Source organism: Nanorana parkeri, unplaced genomic scaffold (assembly GCF_000935625.1).
Source record: "Nanorana parkeri isolate BGI_ZX_2015 unplaced genomic scaffold, ASM93562v1 scaffold1143, whole genome shotgun sequence".
Taxonomy (NCBI): domain Eukaryota; kingdom Metazoa; phylum Chordata; class Amphibia; order Anura; family Dicroglossidae; genus Nanorana; species Nanorana parkeri.
This window is the reverse complement of record NW_017307411.1, coordinates 76,250-94,915: the sequence shown is the minus strand read 5'-3', so window position 1 is coordinate 94,915 and position 18,666 is coordinate 76,250. Positions and strand designations below refer to the sequence as shown.

Below are 18,666 nucleotides of genomic sequence, written 5' to 3'. Positions count from 1 at the left end.
ATATATATATACTCCCCCTATCTCAGCTGTCGCAGGCTGCACAGCTCAATGCAGTTGCTCGATGTTCTGTGTTGGAGGGCAGGTTCCATAAGGAGAATTTGTCCCCTCCAAACACTATCACATAGGGGCTTGTTAGAAAAATTAAGTGCCCTATGGATTTAGAATTTCGCTTGCAAATTGTGAGCACTCGTTGGTCAGCGCAGTCAAGTGACCACGCTGACCAATGAGGAGCGCTTTTTTGCATTGTTAAATAGGGTTTTAGTTAAAATTATTTTTGTATCAGCACAAGTAGATTGTCATGAGGGACAAGTAGATTCGGCCCCCGCTTTTGTCCTTGGACAAGTAGTTTTTAAAAAAATGTCCACACCCCTGTACATGCATGCATTCTGCAAATAGCTGCATGGTATTTCTCTGGGATGATTTCCTGATGGTGAAAACAGTGGACCATGCCTGCTCAATGTGTGTTAGAATGGCCACTTTTAGTCTTCATTGGAAGCCCATGTGACACAGTGACAATGCAGAAATACAGTTGGAAGACAGGGGCAGGCACCCTGTAACAGGAAGTGCCTTAAAGGAGAACTATGAGGTGAGGGCTTTTCACTCCCCTCATAGTTCTAGCCGACCTGTGACAATGAGACTGTCACAGGTCGGCTCAGTAGATCGGGAGGTGAGAGAACACATACCGGCGTCCGCTCACCTCTCGATCCTGTCACGGCTCTCTGCCGTGACAGGGGAGGGGCTGGATTTCCCCCTCCCCGCTCCGACCTGCCAGCGCTGACTGGCGGAACGGACAGGGGAGGGGGCTGGTACAGCTGGCTCTGCCTTTAGATAAGCAGAGCCAGCTGTCAGTCACGCAGCTGGGCGGATCCCGGCACAATTGTCGGGATCCGCTTCAGCTGCGGCGTCTCAGTATACCGCGAGCTACAGCTCGCGGTATACTGAGCCTAGGGTGATGGGAGGACGCTAGTTTGTGTCCTCCCGTTACCCTAAGGAGAACTATGGGTAAAAGACTTAACCCCATAGTTCTCCTTTTAATAAGGACCTTTATGTCAATTTCATCTGGTATTATATTACTGAAAGCTGCAGATCCAAAAATTTAGAAAATCATTTTTGAAATGACATTAAAATGTTAAAGCTTATATGAGATTTTAGTGATTGGGTTTACATGTAACCAGTCAATAGATATTGATCCTCTAGCTCCCTCTGCCTTATGATCCACTGTCGTCGTCCCCATTCCCCCCCATTCAGGGCACACTGCATAATTACACATCGACTTTAGATCAGCAACTGAAAGCTGTCTAGTTGAATAACACTTTGAGTATGCTATGTATATATAGCTAAAGTATACTTGTTTTGAAGGTTAATACGGTGTAAGGCAATGTGAGCAGTTATTAGTGCCGATACAATTTTGGGTCAAAGCTGCTGCTACAAGCTTGCTCATGTTAGATTTGTACAGATCCTGCTTTATAATCATGGGTTCAGAATGGAATTTGCTTTGAATGTTCATGTATAATACAGCTACTTACTTTATAAGACATTCCAGATTCTTACAGATAAGTTTTTGAAGACATTTATAGATCACGCCAGCTATTATTTAGCATTGCCCTTAAGCTATTTGACATTGTTTCAGAGATCCTTCCTCCTCAGTATTCAGGCTAAGTATCATCATTTTAAAGTTTACAAGCAAGCCATGTTCAGATCTCTTAGAACAATATAGTAGGCGATCAACTCTAAGAAGGCAATAACCCATCAACTTCTTTGCAGCTACTTTCAGGAGCCAATGTATAGAAGAATAAGCCATGGGCACACCAGGGGGCCACTTCATCAAACCATCTTTTTATTCCATGTCAAATTAAACATGGCATCACGTACAAATGCAAAATTTCGAGACCATATGTAGTCCCTTCATGAGGCAAAAGATAGTATGGTCACACTATATTGTGCCTGATGATGAAGGGACTACATAAGGTCCTGAAACATTACATTTGTATGCGATTCCATGTTTATCCACCGTCGAATAAAAAGATGGATTGGTGAAGTCAGTGGTGGACCTAAGGAACAAAGGGCCCTGGTGCAAAAAAATTTTTTGCCTACCCCCCGCCCCCAAAAACCCCCACAAACACAGCACTCTCCTCCCGCAGCGCTCGACCGGCTGTCACACTTTCTCTCCTCCCCGCTGGGACACAGAACAGCGCCCAGCAGGGAGGAAAGAAAGCACGGATGCACTGCTGTATCGGCAGAAAAATGGCACTTTCGGCATTTAGCCAAAAGTGCCATTTTCGGCTGATATGTTTTGGCGGCCGATATATGGGCGCATCCCTAATATTTACAGCAATGCAGAATGGCACAGGCTATAGAGGACTACACATCCCAGCAATGCTTTCTATAACAATAGCATTTCTGTATAAAGTACTGCTGAGATTTGTAGTCCTCTATAGAGGGTGCCATTGTGCATTGCTGCAACAGTACTTTATACAACATTAGGCTACAAATAATAATTATTTAATACATTTTATTTACCCTTACCTTCTGTCTTCAGCTGTTTACTGTGTGTGTTCTGTTTGCTGGGTCCTCACTGCGAGACTTTGTGAGGCCTTAAGCGAAACTTAAACATGACATATGCACATATACATGCACTCATATGTACACACACACACATGCATACAAAAATGCATACAAAAATGCAAAGTAATTTACTCATGCATGCACACACTCATACTACTTTATAGTACAGGTTTAAGAAGTCAGAACAACTCTGGAGATCTTCTTAAAAAGAGCAGTAGATTTTCCTAAATATTAGGATGAATGTTAAAGCATTTTAGATAATTATTACACTTAAATAAATGGGGACAGGTTCATTTTTATTTTCTATAGATTGAAGATGCATATCTCTTAAACCTATAAATGACCCCTGTAGGTTTAGGAGATATGCCTGTTTTCTCCCCCATCTCTCTCATGCCCTCTGTTCTTTCCGCTATCTTCATATGCCCCCTGGATTCTCCCATCACTACGGTCCCCCCTGCACCTCTCCCCCAACTCCAGCATCCCTTCCATCACAAATTTCCTGCACCTCCCATCACCTTTCCCCTGCCCTCTCAAATCATGGTCCCTTCCCATCTCTGCAGCCGCCCCTCCTCCTCCAATCACTTATCTAAAGACCCCCTTCTCCAATTACATGTCCTCAGTCCGCCCTTCTCCAATCACATCTCTGCGGCCCCCCCTTCTCCAATCACATCTCCACAGCCCCGTGCCTGGATGGGAAGGGGGTTTAACACCGCGGATGTCAACTGGTTAAGGGGGGTTGGGCTTCCTCCTGACAGACCTGCACCCAATTTTATCTTCTGACCCATGTGCTCCAAGATGGAGGCTCTCATAGTTTAGAGCTAGGACGTGTATCCAAACCTCTGTTTTTAACCTTAGTTTTTTTACATGCTAGCTTGTTAGTCTAGGCCCTCCTCTACATCGCATCTCTTACCTCCGATCCTGGCGCTGCAAAACTGTAGAATGGTGAGGGGGGCAGGTATATCCTAAGTCCCTGCTTCCCTCACTTGCTTCTGAGCGAGTCTGTCGGGCGCGAGGTTCCCGGAAGTGAGAGGCCTCAGCCTGGGGGGGCCCAGCACAGTCCCTGTGCATAGATGGTGGGACTTGCTGGCTGCCGCATAGCACCGGACAGGTATCCGGCGGCTCTCTACGTAGCAAATTATTATTATTATTATTATTACTATTACAACACATAAGCAAAACACGCATACATATAGGTCAGCAAATCCTTGAAAGCCGTGTTCTGAAAAAGGCTACCTGCAAATTGGTATGGAATGCTGCATGGCAACCATCATGGTGTCTCAGGGCACCTCTTTCTCAAATAGATATATCATGTGCAGATCACTGCTTGATTTTCCTAGTTGGTCTCTAAAAGAATGCTACCGTTAGAGATACATTGGTGGCCATTGCTGACCTCCTGGCAATCTAGAGCGAAAACTAAAAACATAAAGCGCACAGCTCACTCCTATCATCCATCCTTGCAATCCACACTCGGTGCATGGATGACACTATTCTGGAGTGATAGGCTCAAAAATGATAGAACCAGCACACGATGATTTTCCAAAGCAATTCAAACTTTATTCCACATGCATCTATACAAAGAACAACCGCTGACACATTTCTTAGTCAGAGCTATGACTAAGACCGAGTAAGGCAGAAACGCATTAGCAGTTGGTCTTTGTATAGATGCATGTGGAATAAAGTTTGAATTGCTTTGGAAGATCAGCGGGGGCTTGTTCTACAGTTTTTGAGCCTATCACTCCAGAATAGTGTCAACCTAGAGAGAAAACATTGAGAAAGAGAAGACATCACACACAGAAGCCTTTTGGTCTATTTTACACATTTCATATTGGTCTTCAAACTAAAATATTCTAGTAGTTAACCACAGCAAAGTATTTCTTTACATTTTTGTCCAAGCACTTACAATCATGATACAGTATTTCCATTCAGCTGGCTCCAACTCTGTCAGCTCGGCTTCCCTGAACCTCCTGTCCAGAACCAGATCCCAAAGGACAGCACAGTCTTCAGCAGCTGTTTATCTACTAGCAGGTAGATGGAAGGAGGAGAAGGGAGCAGGGCAGTGCCTTGCTGTGCTTGTGGGTTTGTGGAGACGCACACAGCTTAATAGCACACACAAGGGTGGCTCCATAAGACCCTGCAAGGGAAAGGAGCCACCCTAAAACCGGACATTCAGACCAGTGCTCAGGGGACCAGCTGATTCTGCAGCAAGCTAATATGTTTAAACCTCAAGGAGCAGCATCCATTGTAAGTGATTTTATCAACATTTGCAATAGTTTAGAAAATTTTGATTTTAATATCACTTTAAGTGAAAATATGTGGTTTGTTTTATTCAGTAACATTCAAGAGTCTGCAAATCACTTTGTAAGGCAAGTGGCAACAAAATAATATGTGAAGGCCGAGAGATATTTTAGGACCCTCCACACTGTTCCAATGCCTTGCTGTTTTTAACCACATCACCTAAACGTGCTGTATTTTGCACGTGTCGTGTTAAGGCAACCCATGAAAAATGCCAACACACCACAATGCACATTAACCCAGATTTGTGTATTTTCTTCAATGCACAGTTCCCATCTGTGCGTTGTGTTAAGCTGCCCATACACCTTACAACCATCGCACGACTTTCGTTGTGCTATGGTTGTAAGGTGATTACAATTCCGTACGAACTGCCCATCTTGGACAGGCATATCGTACTTGTGATCATTGCAAGCCCTCCCCACTGAGGGGAGGTCTTGACGATGATTGCAATGCTGAGCGGGCAGTGTGCGCTTGCGCACACCGGCTCATGCGGCTTTCATCTTCAGATCGCGCTACCAACCCGCCGAAAATCGGCGGGTTTTCTAGCGTACTCGTAAGACGAAGGTCGTGCGACCGTACAGTAAATGCGGTCACACGCTGCCCTTACACCTGCCTATTATCGTACGATTGCGGGATCACCCGTGATTATCGTACGATAATCGTCAGGTGTATGGGCACCTTTAGTACACAATTTAAAATGAATGGCACTGCAACACACCATATTTCACTGCACTAGTGTGTTCAGACAAAAATAATTGTATGGTAGAATACAGTTTCATAGGTAGTAGGTGTGGAAATGTGTGTTTGAACTACAAGGGAATGATACCAGGAAGGTGAATTGGATAGGACTCCTATCTTTGTGTACAAATAGGTCTAGATCAAAATATGATCCAAAGATAACCATAACTATAAACTGTTTCGGGCATGGTCTGAGCCAGTGGTGACTAGTCAGAACCTTGCCATGAGCTTGTTGTAGTTTTAAACATTTATTCTTTGCTGTAATCATAAAACTCTGCAGGAGGTGGAATTCCCAGTGGAGGGGTCTAAGTGCTCTAAATATGTTGGAAGATGGATAACAAGATTAGGCCACAAGTGTATGTGGTAGTCAGAGATGAAGGGTTCCTGTCAAGGACATGATAGCTGTATAAAAATAGACAACTGATGTCCTTACGGGCTCATTTCTACACGAAGAACATGGAAACGCCAGTTTTACTGCAAAAATGATTTAATAGGCGGACGTATTTTGTGTTGCATTTTGTTAAGCTGGCCATAGACTCTTTGAATTTCTTTCATTCGTTCCAACTGGATGAACAAGAGAAATCCATCGATATACACCCCATCCATGGTAAACAGCATGGATGGAGAAATCCCATCTGCCAGCTATTCTATTGGTGTGAGGTGTCTGACTTGTGGAAAACAATGCACTCCTTGTGCGGCTTATATCAGCTGTTTACCCATTAGACAATGTCATTCCAGTAGCCAGATTATGTTGTCTATGAATCTTTTACATTTGTAAAGCAAATCTAAAGCCATTTTTTGCAGTAGGGTAGGGACCTTTTCTTTTTTTTTTGTTTGTCCTCCGTTTACCTGCTGGAGGGATTTAATTTTATTATTCATCACCTGGGCTAAAAATGAGGGAAAATTCAATTTTTGAATTCTAACTAAAATAAATAGAGGGGAAACCTTCCAGCAGGGGTATTTGTTGTGGTGGCAACTATCTGAGGGGATTTCCCTTACTTTAAGATTTCCTCTTACTCCAAAAATGGAAGAACAATATGGCTTTTGATACAGCTTAATACAATAAAAAAAATTTTAGCAACAGAACACAGATTAATATCTGTTTTTCTGTATGTGTAACATTTAACAGGTCTTACAATGGAGCCAACAATTGTTTTCTTTGGGATAAAGTTTGGCTTAGTTCAGGGGTGGGCAACTTAAGTCCTTTAGCTGTTGCAGAACTACACGTCCCATTAAGCATTGCAAGACCCTGACAGTTATTTGTAGTTATAGCACAGCTTGAGGGCCAGAGTTGCCAACGTCTGGCATAGATCTTCTGCAAAGTTTTTACTGATGTCACTGTCCCCGATGGGGAAAATTCCCTATTTCAGTGACAGTGGTTACTGAAATATGAAGTGAGGAGAAATCTCATTAAAGGAGAACTATGAGATGAGTGATTTCCACTCACCTCATAGTTCTAGCCGACCTGTGACAATGAGACTGTCACAGGTCAGCTCAGTAGATCGGGAGGTGAGCGAACACATACCAGGTTCGCTCACCTCTCGATCCTGTCACGGCTCTCTGCCGTGACAGGGGGAGGGCTGGATTCCCCTCTCCCCGCTCCGATCTGCCAGCGCTGACTAGTGGAACGGACAGGGGAGGGGGCGGGTACAGCTGGCTCTGCCTCTAGATAGGCAGAGCCAGCTGTCACTCACGCAGCTGGGCGGATCCCGTCATCTACGTCTGGATCCGCTGCGGCGTCTCAGTATACCGCAAGCTGTAGCTCGCGGTATACTGAGCTTAGGGTAACGGAAGGACGCTAGTTTGTGTCCTCCCGTTACCCTAAGGAGAACTATGGGGAAAAACACTGACCCCCCATAGTTCTCCTTTAATGTGGGCAAAGCCCAATAGGAGAAATAAAGACTTTTGCTGAGTAAGGTTAAGATCTCCAAAGGTTCCTACATTCCTACAGCAATAAAAATCCAACAAAGGTTCTATCCCTTCTCCACCTAACCAAAAGCTTAAAGAAAATGTTTTGGCTGGACTTATGCTTTTAGTGTAGATAAACTGGGACATCACTAAACTATTGTATGTCAATAGATTTCATTACTCATTGGAATCTTAGTATGATCGTAATCATTTTAATGACTGTTACTATTCGATTTTGTGTTTCAGGTTGAAGAAGGGAGTAAAGCTGCTGAGACCTTAATAGCAGGAGATGAAATTGTCAATATAAATGATATACCGCTCTCAGGTTATCGGCAAGAGGCAATCTGTCTGGTGAAAGGATCACATAAGACGTTAAAAATGGTCATTAAAAGGTAAGCTGCCCTTTTTTCATATTTTGTTTATGCATTATTTTATACAATAACTGCAATTTCCACAGTGTTTAGTGTTTGGTATTAGTTGAAGGGTTAGATTAGTGTTAGGTTTAATATGTTTGGAGCTTAATTAAAAGGCTCAACATGACCTTAAAGTGACACTAAACTCATGAGCTAAATCTTAAAAATGCATTCAAGTACCTTAACTATTAACATAAATGTATCTTATTTGTGTATCACTCGGCTGTACATCCTCAAATAATCTCTGAATTGGTGCCGACACTGTCCTTTCTTCTGGAGGGTGGCTACTTTTGTTCCCCATGATCCATGTGTGTGTTTCGAAGTAGCCACCGCTCAAAGCTCACTCCCATGATGGACTACAATCTCGTGTCTAGCTTACTAATTTGTATTATTTAATTTGAAGTTATATTCTATCACAGGAGTGAGCTCCGAGTGGTGGCTACTTTACAACACACACAAGGACCATGGACCACAAATTCAGAGATGATTTGAGGATCTACAGCTGAGTGATACACAAATCAGATACATTTTTGTTAATAGTTAAGGTACTTAAATGCAACATCCTGAGTTCAGTGTCACGTTGTCTTGAAAAGAGAACTATGGGGTAATCTTTTTATCCCATAGTCCTCTTATACTAACGTCCTCCCGTAACCCAAAGCTCAGTATATAGCGGGCTATTTCCTGTTTATATACTGAGGGCACCACAGCCAGCACGGATCCCGACAATACTGTCTGGATCTACCCAGCTGGCTCATTGACAGAGGGCTCTGTCTATCTAGAGGCAGAGCCAGCTCTGCCCTCCCTCATCCATTCCTCCAGTCAGCGCAGGAGGATAGGAGAAGGGAGGCGGGAATCCCTGCGGGCAGCGGTGACTGACGGTCACCGCTCTCTGCACGAAGATGATCAGAAGTGAGTGAGCAACGATATATGTTCGCTCACTTCCCGAACTATAAAGTCGACGTGTGTCAGTTTCAATGTCGCACGTCAGTTCTAACTATGAGGATGAGTGTAAATTATTTTTGGGAAATCTTGTTTTTATTAAGTGGGTTGAATATAGATGAGACATTGTGACAGCTCACAACTGGTTTAGCCTTTTTCCACTCAGTGTTAAAATGACAGGAAACAGTGAACGCTATCTAATATAAAACTATGTGCACTATCATTATCTTTTCTGACCGTTCCATCCGGACTTGGCTGTTTAATATTTTTCACTATTTTGAGTTGTAGTCTGCCTCGTGTTTTAAAATTAAATCCTCTTTTTGAGAATTTTTGTTAAGGTCAAAGTGATCCGGCTTACACATGATATTCAGGTTTCACATACTTAGATGTAGATAATCAGTGGACCCTTAATAGTCCACTAAGCCACCTACAAAATACAATGAAGATTGTAGAGGGAAAAGGGAATACACTTAGACCTGTATAAATATACATTGTGAACGTGGTAAAATGACATACAGACCAGCTGGTTTCCTGTTATAAATAATGCTTTTCTTTTTTGCGAGGACAGCTTCCTTCTGATAAGATAGCCAGTGCAAAGCAAAAAATAGCAGTCCTGTTAACACTTCCACAATTAAAAGGCGACAAACTTATTTTCTTCAGTCATTGTCACCATGTGACCTTGTCTAATTTTATTTATACTAAAATTATAGATATATACAGCATGTTCTATATGTATGTTTTGTGGGTGTCTTGGTTTTAGTTACACATCTGATACACATCAAATCTGTAGTTCAATATACTGGGAGGGCAGTATGATAAAAACATGCCACTGCTTTCCCTTTCTACCTCTGCAGAGGTATTTTATAAAAACATATGCCACCAATGTACACCGAGTGAACATGAAGCAGGCATATGCAGTTGCTGTATATGAACAGAAATACACAGCTTTCCTCTACATATTCTCATGGAAATGGGCACCTCTGTGCTTTGCAAGCAATATGTGTAAGTTACAACTGAGTTCTCTCCCTGCATTCATTAGTATGCATAGTAGCACCCCACCTGGACAGTGTATTGTGTGTAAAGGCAAAGCTGGTGTTACACAGAATCACAGGGAGGGGGGCAGCTGTTAACAGCCTGCTTTACAACCCGACCCCGGTGTCAGACTGAATTTCCTGTGGAGTAAATTTCTAGGATTCAGGCCTATTAAAAATTTCATACAAAAATAAAAAAAAGCCTTTAAATCAGTAAAATCTGCACTATACATCGTCCTGCACCTCTTCATTACCACAATAAATGCTAATCACTTACAAAGGTGGACATTGACTTTAACAGTTCCTTGTTTTAAGATCAAATGGTGGCCATAGGGGCAGCCAGATCTGTAAGCAATGTGATCAACCATGTATTCAATATTTGGAATTTGTGTGATAGTTTGGAACATGCAGAAGAAAGGAGCAGTGGTTGCAAAGTGACAACATACAGTCATGTGAAAAAAAAAGTAAGTGCACCCAATGGAAATTGTTGACTTTGCCTCTTCATATTACCAGTACTCTTCTGTAACCTATCAATTGTTCTTTGTTGTTGACATGGCTGGTTAAATACATTCTGCATCATATTGAAGCACACTTGCAAATACTCCATGGAATGGCTCAGAAAGAAGAAATGGAGTGATACGGACTAGCCTAATCAAAGTCCATTCAAATATTTTGGGAGTATTAGAAAGGGGCTGTTTATGCACGCACATCCATAAACATCTGGAAACTGAATTAATTTTTTATGAGGGAATGGTCAAAAATTTCAGTCGATTTCAGAGACTGGTGGACAGTTATCCACAAGGGCTACAGGAAACAATTTCTGCTAAAAGAGTGGCAACACCAGCTTCTAAAGGCCAAGGATGTACTTATCTTTTCCATGGCACACCATGGGAAAAGTCTTCAAGGGTGTACTTACTTTTTACATGATTATATACTACAAAATCCAGTCTTTGTATGGCAATATTATCCAGATTACATAAATTAGACACTCTGTATTAAGGACCCTTTTGCTATATAAAAAACAAAAACAACCTCAAAAGCTCCTGTAAACGAAGAATGTTCTACATACCTAGTCCAGTGCCTGTTCATGGAATCTTCGCTCTTCTGGGTGTGTCGGATAACTGAGTCCCCCTCTGTGCTCTGTTGTTCCTCCCACTGGTTCTAATGGCACTATTGTGTTCATTCTAGGGCTGCAACTAGTGATTATTTTAATAATCGATTAGTTGGCTGATAATTATTTCAATTTAATTTGATAAAAAAATTCAATCCCGTCCTTAAATTAAAATAAAATATACAGATGCAGTGTTACAAACATAAAGTTTACTTCTGAGTAAAACTGCATGCACAATTATTTTGCAATTGCACTGCACTGGAATGCGCGGCATTCCAGTATTGTGCGTTCCAGTGCGGGCAATAACACTGTGGGTGGGAGGCACGTTTGGGGTGCCATTGAAATAAATGGCACTGCAACGTACCTCCCGCAGAAAAATTTGTCAGGCTGAAACCGAAAATGATTTTTTCCCCACCTTTATCGTTTATTTTTTACTAATTGTATTGTAGCTTCAGCCAGGGAATGACAGCTGCCAGTAGCAACATTCTGCAGACGGCAGCTGAATGTAAATGCAGCTGGTAGTGGGCTGGTGCAATAGCCAGCCTGCTATTGGCCATTTCAGATTGCAATAGCCAATAGCAGACTGGCTGTTGCACCCACCCACTGCTTGCTGTGCCCTCCTCTAAGAATGGAGGAGAGAGCTAGCAGAGCCAACCAACTAATCGATAATGAGAACAGTTGACAACTATTCTCATTTTCGATTAGTTGGGTGCAGCCCTAGTTCATTGACATTTGGGTTGGTGAGAGAGGAAGTTGCGCAGCAAAGGTTTCAAGAAGTACACTGCACATTAACTGCATGAGGGTGTTTCGGGGAGAACTCTGTTTGCAGTAAATTAAGTGAACTTTCTGGCATTTACATATTTACAATTTTTACTACAAAGCATTAATAGCCTCATCTAGCCATACCCTAATCGATTTATTTTGTTAAGCCTGCGGGAGGCAGTAATCTTCCCTGCTGGGCTATTGTACTCTGACAGCCAGCGCCTGCTGCTGTTAGAATACACAAACAATTACTGCAGTTGACAATGACAGACAATTTTCCACCTGGCTCCTTTGAGAAATGTGGATTGAGTAATCGACTTTTGTCAAGCCTGGTGATGCCAGCAGGGTTACACGCTTTGAATTTCGGCCAAGCACTGTATGGCCAGCTTTACTGAAAACTTTCACTTTTTGCCTGAAACTGATTTTCAAAGCAGAATTCCGGGCAAAAGTTTTCTTAACCCTTGCAGTGGGGCTTCCCCCGGCAATGCAAGGTTTAAGTGCTTGCTTTTGTCTAGGTGCTAAAAAAGATACTCACCTGGCTTGCTCTTAGGCTGGTCCTTGGAGCCTCTCTCCCTCTGCTCCAGCAGTCTAAAGATCCTTGAGTAATCACATTCTATAGTATGTGAGGAGGCAGAGGGACATACCATCGCTGCAGCAGAGGAGGTCACAGGCTTCAGGGACTGGAGTAACAGCCAGCCAGGTCTGCAGTTTGGTTGTGTATCACCTTTTTATCTTTAATTTTAGCACGTAGACAAAAAAAAACACTTAACCCTTGTACTGCGGAGGTAGCCCCACTGCCGAGGGTTACAAAACACTTTTGCCCGGAGTTCTGCTTTAAGGGCAGGACTCGGAGATGCCGATTAGGCTGTAATAGGAATAACATTACTAAACAGGGGTATTCCTAAAGAAAATCTGTTGTGTCGGATATATTATTCTACAGAATATCATGATTTATATACTGGTAAGGGTGTGCCACATCATACTATGATTCTGTCCCCAGGTCTTAGTAGTCGAGGACAGTTCCTGGGATAGTTATACTTCTCTATACTTCCCAGAAAGTCTCCTGCTTAGTAAGCTGCATGCAAATGATAGCTGGGTTCTGGATTATGAAGATGCAAATGTCTGTACTTGTGTTAGCATGTAATATTGCAGTTCATGGCTCATCTCAGTACAGATACTTTATGCTTTATTGTTAAAGAGACCTTTAGTGTATTATCTGGCACAGAGATATGGTGGATTTCTGTAGCCTGGGTCTGTATTCCTCCCATCCACTCTGATATGGCTGGATACATGAATACCCTCAGATCTGTAGGAGCACAAGGCCTTATCTAACCAGCTTAGGTTCTGGATCAGTATTGTTTTATTGTGAGTTTCAACTCCTGCTGTCTTTTCTGTGGTCTTGCTATCCGGGTGCATTTAAAAGTGCTTTCCGTTGGATTTCTGTAGAATTCATTAACAGGATGTTTTTACGGTAGGAATGCACTGGGTATGGCTGCTTAAAGCTGAACTCCAGCCTGCAGGCTCATCTCATGTACTGAAATTGGGTACTCTGTTTTCACTGAACACTGAACTTCCCACAGTGCTCAGAACTCACAATATGCATTAGAACCTGCAGCACGTCTGATAGATCCTGTCTCATTTCCTGACTGGAGGACATCCAGCATAATTTAGCGTTAGTGCGTTCCAGGGTGTTTGCATGTGTTTTGGTGCGTTCCAGAGCAGAAAAAATAGGGCATGCTGCAGTTTTTGCACATGCGCTGAAAGCTGTGGTGTGAGCTAGAGTCAGAATACCATTGGAATACATTGGATGCATTTTTGGTGCGTTCTGTAACTGCTCTGCACTTGGTGTGAACAAGCCCTTAGTTTTGGTGCTATTGATTTGCAAGCCCAAGAGTAGGGCGAACTTTGACAACCGAGTAGTCTAATTGAGTAGGGAAATTAGAGTTTTGGTGAGAAAGAGAGCGGCATAATCTGCTATACATTTGCTGTGAATCCAGGTTTTGCTGACTGGTTAATACACTATGCTAGCATGCATCGCACAACTCCACCAACTGTCTAAGTACATAATATAGGAGTGGTTACCTCTTCCATTCCATTGCCAGAAATTGGCTAGCTTTACTATGTTGTAGGGCTGCAACTAAAAATTATTTTCATAATCGATTAGTTGGCCAATTTTGTATTTTCGATTAATCGTATAAAAAAAAATTAAATAAATCCCATCCTTAATTTAAAATGAAATACACAAATGTAGTGTTACAACATAAAGTTTACTTTAGAATAGAACTGCATGCACAAGTTTTTTTGCATTGCAGTTCCGTGTACTCCAGTGTGGGCAATCACACTGTGGGTGGTAGGCACTTTTGGGGTGCCATTGAAATGAATGGCCCTGCAACGCACCTCCCGCAGCAGAATTTGTCAGGTCGAAACGAAAAGAGCGTGGAGGAGTGAACTAGGGGATCCAACCAACTAATTGATAATGAGAATAGTTGACAACTATCTTCATTATCAATTATTATTGATTAATCGATTAGTTGGTTGCAGCCCTATTATGTTGTCCTGTTTGGTTGCTTTTCTCATTCCCAATAGGCAGGAACCTGCAATATGTCTGCTTTACATCACTCACATGCTGATATGGCCAAAGCTGAATATTAATACTCTTGTCAGAGTTTGTTTTTTTTCCCATTGAGTAGCTTCTTTGTGTGTAGTTTAAACACAGACTTCTCCTTAAATGCCTAACACTAATAAATAGCCTGCATTCCTGCACCATCCGGATCCTGATAACCTTGGAAAGGCAGAGGCAGCAGGTCTGCACCTTTATCCACATGCTTGTTTTCATTTTGTCTGAACTTTGCAAGTCAGAATTTCAAAGCCTTACACTCCCAGAGCATAGCAGATTTTAATACTAAGCTATGTATAAGTGTCTAGAAGAAGGAAAAAGGAAAGTTCAATTTCAATATAGTGATTTAAACATCATATAATTCATAATCCTTACGTTTTAGGGAATAATAATAACTGACAAAGGATTTATATTTATGCGTCTGCAGTTCGTAGTTTTATCCAGCCCTACCGCACAGCCAGCCTAGTGACCTGACTTTTCTTTACTGCATTAATGCAACACAGGTTGGTCACGTCTTTCCCCAGCCTTAAGGTGGCCATACACTGTACAACCATCGCAAGACCTTAGTCTTGCGATGGTTGTAAAGTGATTAAAAAAACGTACGATCTGCCCATCTTGGACAGGCAGATCGTACTCTCCATCATCGCAAGATCGGGGCGTGCTTAAGATGACTGCAAACGGGCTGTGTGCGCACACTGGCCCGTTCGGCAGTTGTTGAACCAGCAGGCCACTAACTCGCCGAGAATCGTACGATTCCCGGCGGGTTTTCTGGCATGCTGGTTCGACGGAAGACGTGCGACCGTACAGTAGAAACGGTCGCACGCCTTCCATACACTGCACGATTCTCGTACGATCGGGGGATTTCCCGCGATTCTCGTACGAGAATCGTGCAGTGTATGGGCACCTGTAGATTGGATAATGAAGGAGCAGAAACAGATTGATGGGGTCATATTTATGATCATTCCCACTGTCAGCATGTTCCTTTCCCCACACAGTCAAGTATTTATACTGGTTGCATTTAAAATACATATGCTATTTATCGAGTAAATAATACTTTGGTGTTTATTTAATATCGGCCGGGAGTTCAACATTAATTAGTCAGACACAAGCTGTCAACCTTTAGTATATCAACCCCTATGTGTCTGTAACCACCATTATTTGCAGGCCTTCAGCCATCGTTCAGCCAAAAATGACATTATTATTCCAGGTTTTTCTAGATTACACTGAAAATTCCACTGAAGGTGATAACAAGAATCATTTTCTTGCGTTTTGAGTTCTGTTCATAGGAGACTTTTGTGAGCTCTAATCTTCTCTTCGGTAGCTGTGGTGGTAACACCTGCATGTGAAAAGACAATGGCATCAATTAGGGAAATAACCATCCTAAACATTCTTTTCCCTGTTAACACCCATAATAAACAGTCACAGGTTGTTACTATTGCTGCCACTTCTTGCTAAATACATGCTAATGTAGGGTCTAGAAAGGCTTGTCAAGTGTCATGCTTTCCTGAAACTGGTCTTAATATCTAAATGTAGGAAGGTAGTTAAGGTTACTACACTTTACACATCATCAATGCTCTTCACTCTGACTGTCAATCTTTCACTAATGACAGCTAAAAGCCTGAAACAGATGAATGGAAGTTGTATGTGTGGGATAACTGGAATGTGTGCCTGCGACTTATTTTTGGGTGAGTGGTTGATAAATAAATGGCCATCATTCCCTACAACCTTTTTATTTGTAAGACAAATTTTTTTTTATAAATATGATGGAATGATGTTAATAGATAGATAGATAGATCTATCTATCTGCAGTTTAAGAGAGGAACTACATAAAACCTACAACACAAAGGGGTATATTTTTTAATCATCAAATGTGGCATTGACCAAACATTCACTGCAAGCAGTGGCCTATCCAGGGTATGGCACATGCCCTGGGAGCCACTTTAAAGGGGGTTTCTGTTCCATGGGTCAGAGCACTTTTTCCTCTCCCCATTCCTTTCCCATAGCTTTCGGTTCTTCGTAACCAGGGACGTTCTTACTGGTGTCCCGCCCAGCTTTTGGCAATCAGTGACTGGTTGCTAGGCTCTGGACGGGACACTGGCCAAAGCATTCCAGGTTGCTAAGAGCTGTGTGGGGAGATGTATGAGGGCCATACGCATCTTCCTACCCGGCTCTGAGCACCCTTAGTAGATGGGGAAATGTGTATTCGGGCTGGGCGTTCTGGCCAGCGTCCCGGCCGGCTCCTGGCAACCAGTGACCTATGCGCCAGAGAGTCTCAGTTTGCTCGGAACTGGGCAGGGAGATGTAAATTGCTCTTGAAACATCTTTCTGCCCGGCAACCAAGGATGCTCTGCCCCTCCTACCCTGCCCACTAATCTCAGTCTTGTTTAATGGCCAGTAGGAGAAGAATGCACTGGCATAAGTCGTCAGTAGGAGGAAAAGATGCCTGATGTTGGTGTCAGTGGGAGGAAAAAATATAGAGGGCTTTAAACTGTGTTAGGGGCTCTAGATGGGGTGGGGGGCTGCAAGGTGTCTAGGGAAACTATGCAGCCTGCTTGCTGGCCCTGTGGGGGTTAAGAGGTCTGTGGGAACTGGAAGCAACATTGGGGAACATTGTCTCTGCAAAGGGATGGGAGTCTCTACTGGGTGGAGGGTTTGTGGGTGCACCGCAGGAGACTGGAGAGGCACTGCTTGGGCTAAAGGAACATGAGGGAGGTTGGGGCAACTGTGGGACACTTTCAGAGGTTGGGGGGACACTGTGGGACGTTGGGTGGCTCTTGGGAGGTTTGGTGTCACTGTGGAATGTTGGAGAGCTTTGGGGCTGTCAGGGCACATGGGGTCACTGAGGGAGGATAACGATTACAACAAAACACAATTGGAGGTTTGGGGGCAATATGAGAATTTCAGGGTGACTATGGTAGCTGGAGGGCACTGTGGGAGGTTAGGTGATTTGCAACTTGCTGGAGCTCTCATGGGGGTGGAGGGGGGATGCTGAATGCAGTAGTTAGTATATACAGCAGGGTTGTTCAGGATTAGAAGCCTGCATATTTCTGCTAGCAACATGATCCCTTTAAAGAGAACCTGTCACCACTTGTTACTGACAAGTAAACAAAGCCCTACTTTGCACGGTAATTTTACACTTCCCCCACTTACCTTAGACCTGCTATCAGTACAATCACCAGCAGGGAAAGGAAACTTCTTCCTTTCCCTGGTCATGTGATGGGTCACATGACTGAGGAGAGAAAATACAGGACTATACTCCCCAGCAGCCGCCCGTATTGATAGCAGGTCTGTTACTGTTCTGCATCAAGGGAGGCAGTGATTTACAATACCTCCTTGTTATGCCAAATGGAGCAGTGCTTAGTGTTCCAGCACAGGATACCTACTGCCACTCTGCAGGCCCTGCCAACAGGGCCTGGAGCCATGGGACACTGAGCTGAACAACATCCCAATTTCTCCCCAATGTGAGGCCTGGTGGTCAGCATTGTTTGTGCTGATTTCTTGCACATACCACTGCTAATAATTCTTGCAATCTAAAAAAAAAGTTACAAAAAGTAAGCTGCTGTTCCGTAAATTGTGTATGTGATTAAAATCGCTTATGTGCTGCCTAGATCACACGGTCTCCGGCTACCAGGAGCATTGTCAGGCTTTTGTTTCAGTAGAGACTACAGAGACAGCGTCTGGTAGACTTGCAGTGAGATAAGAGGATCAGCAAGGCACAACATTTTGCATGACCACTAAGCTGGAAAAAGAGCTTATAATGGGAAAATATGGTGCATCCCATGTGCAGATACATACTAACACAAAGTTTCTTATATATATATATATACACATATATATACACACACATAAAATCAGTATACACATAAGCATTACTTACAGGAAACAATAAGAACCTGTGAAATATACAGAAAAATCGGTCCACTAGAGAGTCTATTGCTGCGTAGATAGTACGATATATATCTGATATAACTAACGAGTCATGAAAGTTAATGATGAGTAGCTTACAAGCACATTACAAGAGTAGAGCAGATTAATGATTTCCATATAACACTGCTGTATAAACACAAGGAAGCTTGGTGTAAGCAATGTGCTAATGAAATTCAACATTGTTCACACTCCCCCTTGTGGCATAAATTGAGTTTAGATTGGATTAGGTATATTACACTTTATGTTGCATTAAAATAAAGTTTGTATTATAAATTGATCCCTTTTGGATGTGTGTGTTCTGGGATTTGATCAAGCAATATCAAACCTTTTAGAAGTGAGTATGTGTGTGTGTATATATATATA

The 18,666-nt window shown here is 42.8% G+C and overlaps 1 protein-coding gene across 1 annotated transcript in view; it reads left to right on the top strand.

Moving 5' to 3' along the window:
- The window catches only part of LOC108796645 (protein Shroom2-like), a gene marked incomplete at its 3' end in the record, with an annotated part of 173,721 nt that overhangs the window by 80,402 nt on the left and 74,653 nt on the right, over nucleotides 1-18,666 (top strand). Inside the window, exon 2 of the mRNA XM_018568141.1 lies at nucleotides 7,750-7,895. Coding sequence (XP_018423643.1) covers nucleotides 7,750-7,895 — 146 coding nt within the window. The remainder of the gene's footprint in view (nucleotides 1-7,749; nucleotides 7,896-18,666) is intronic.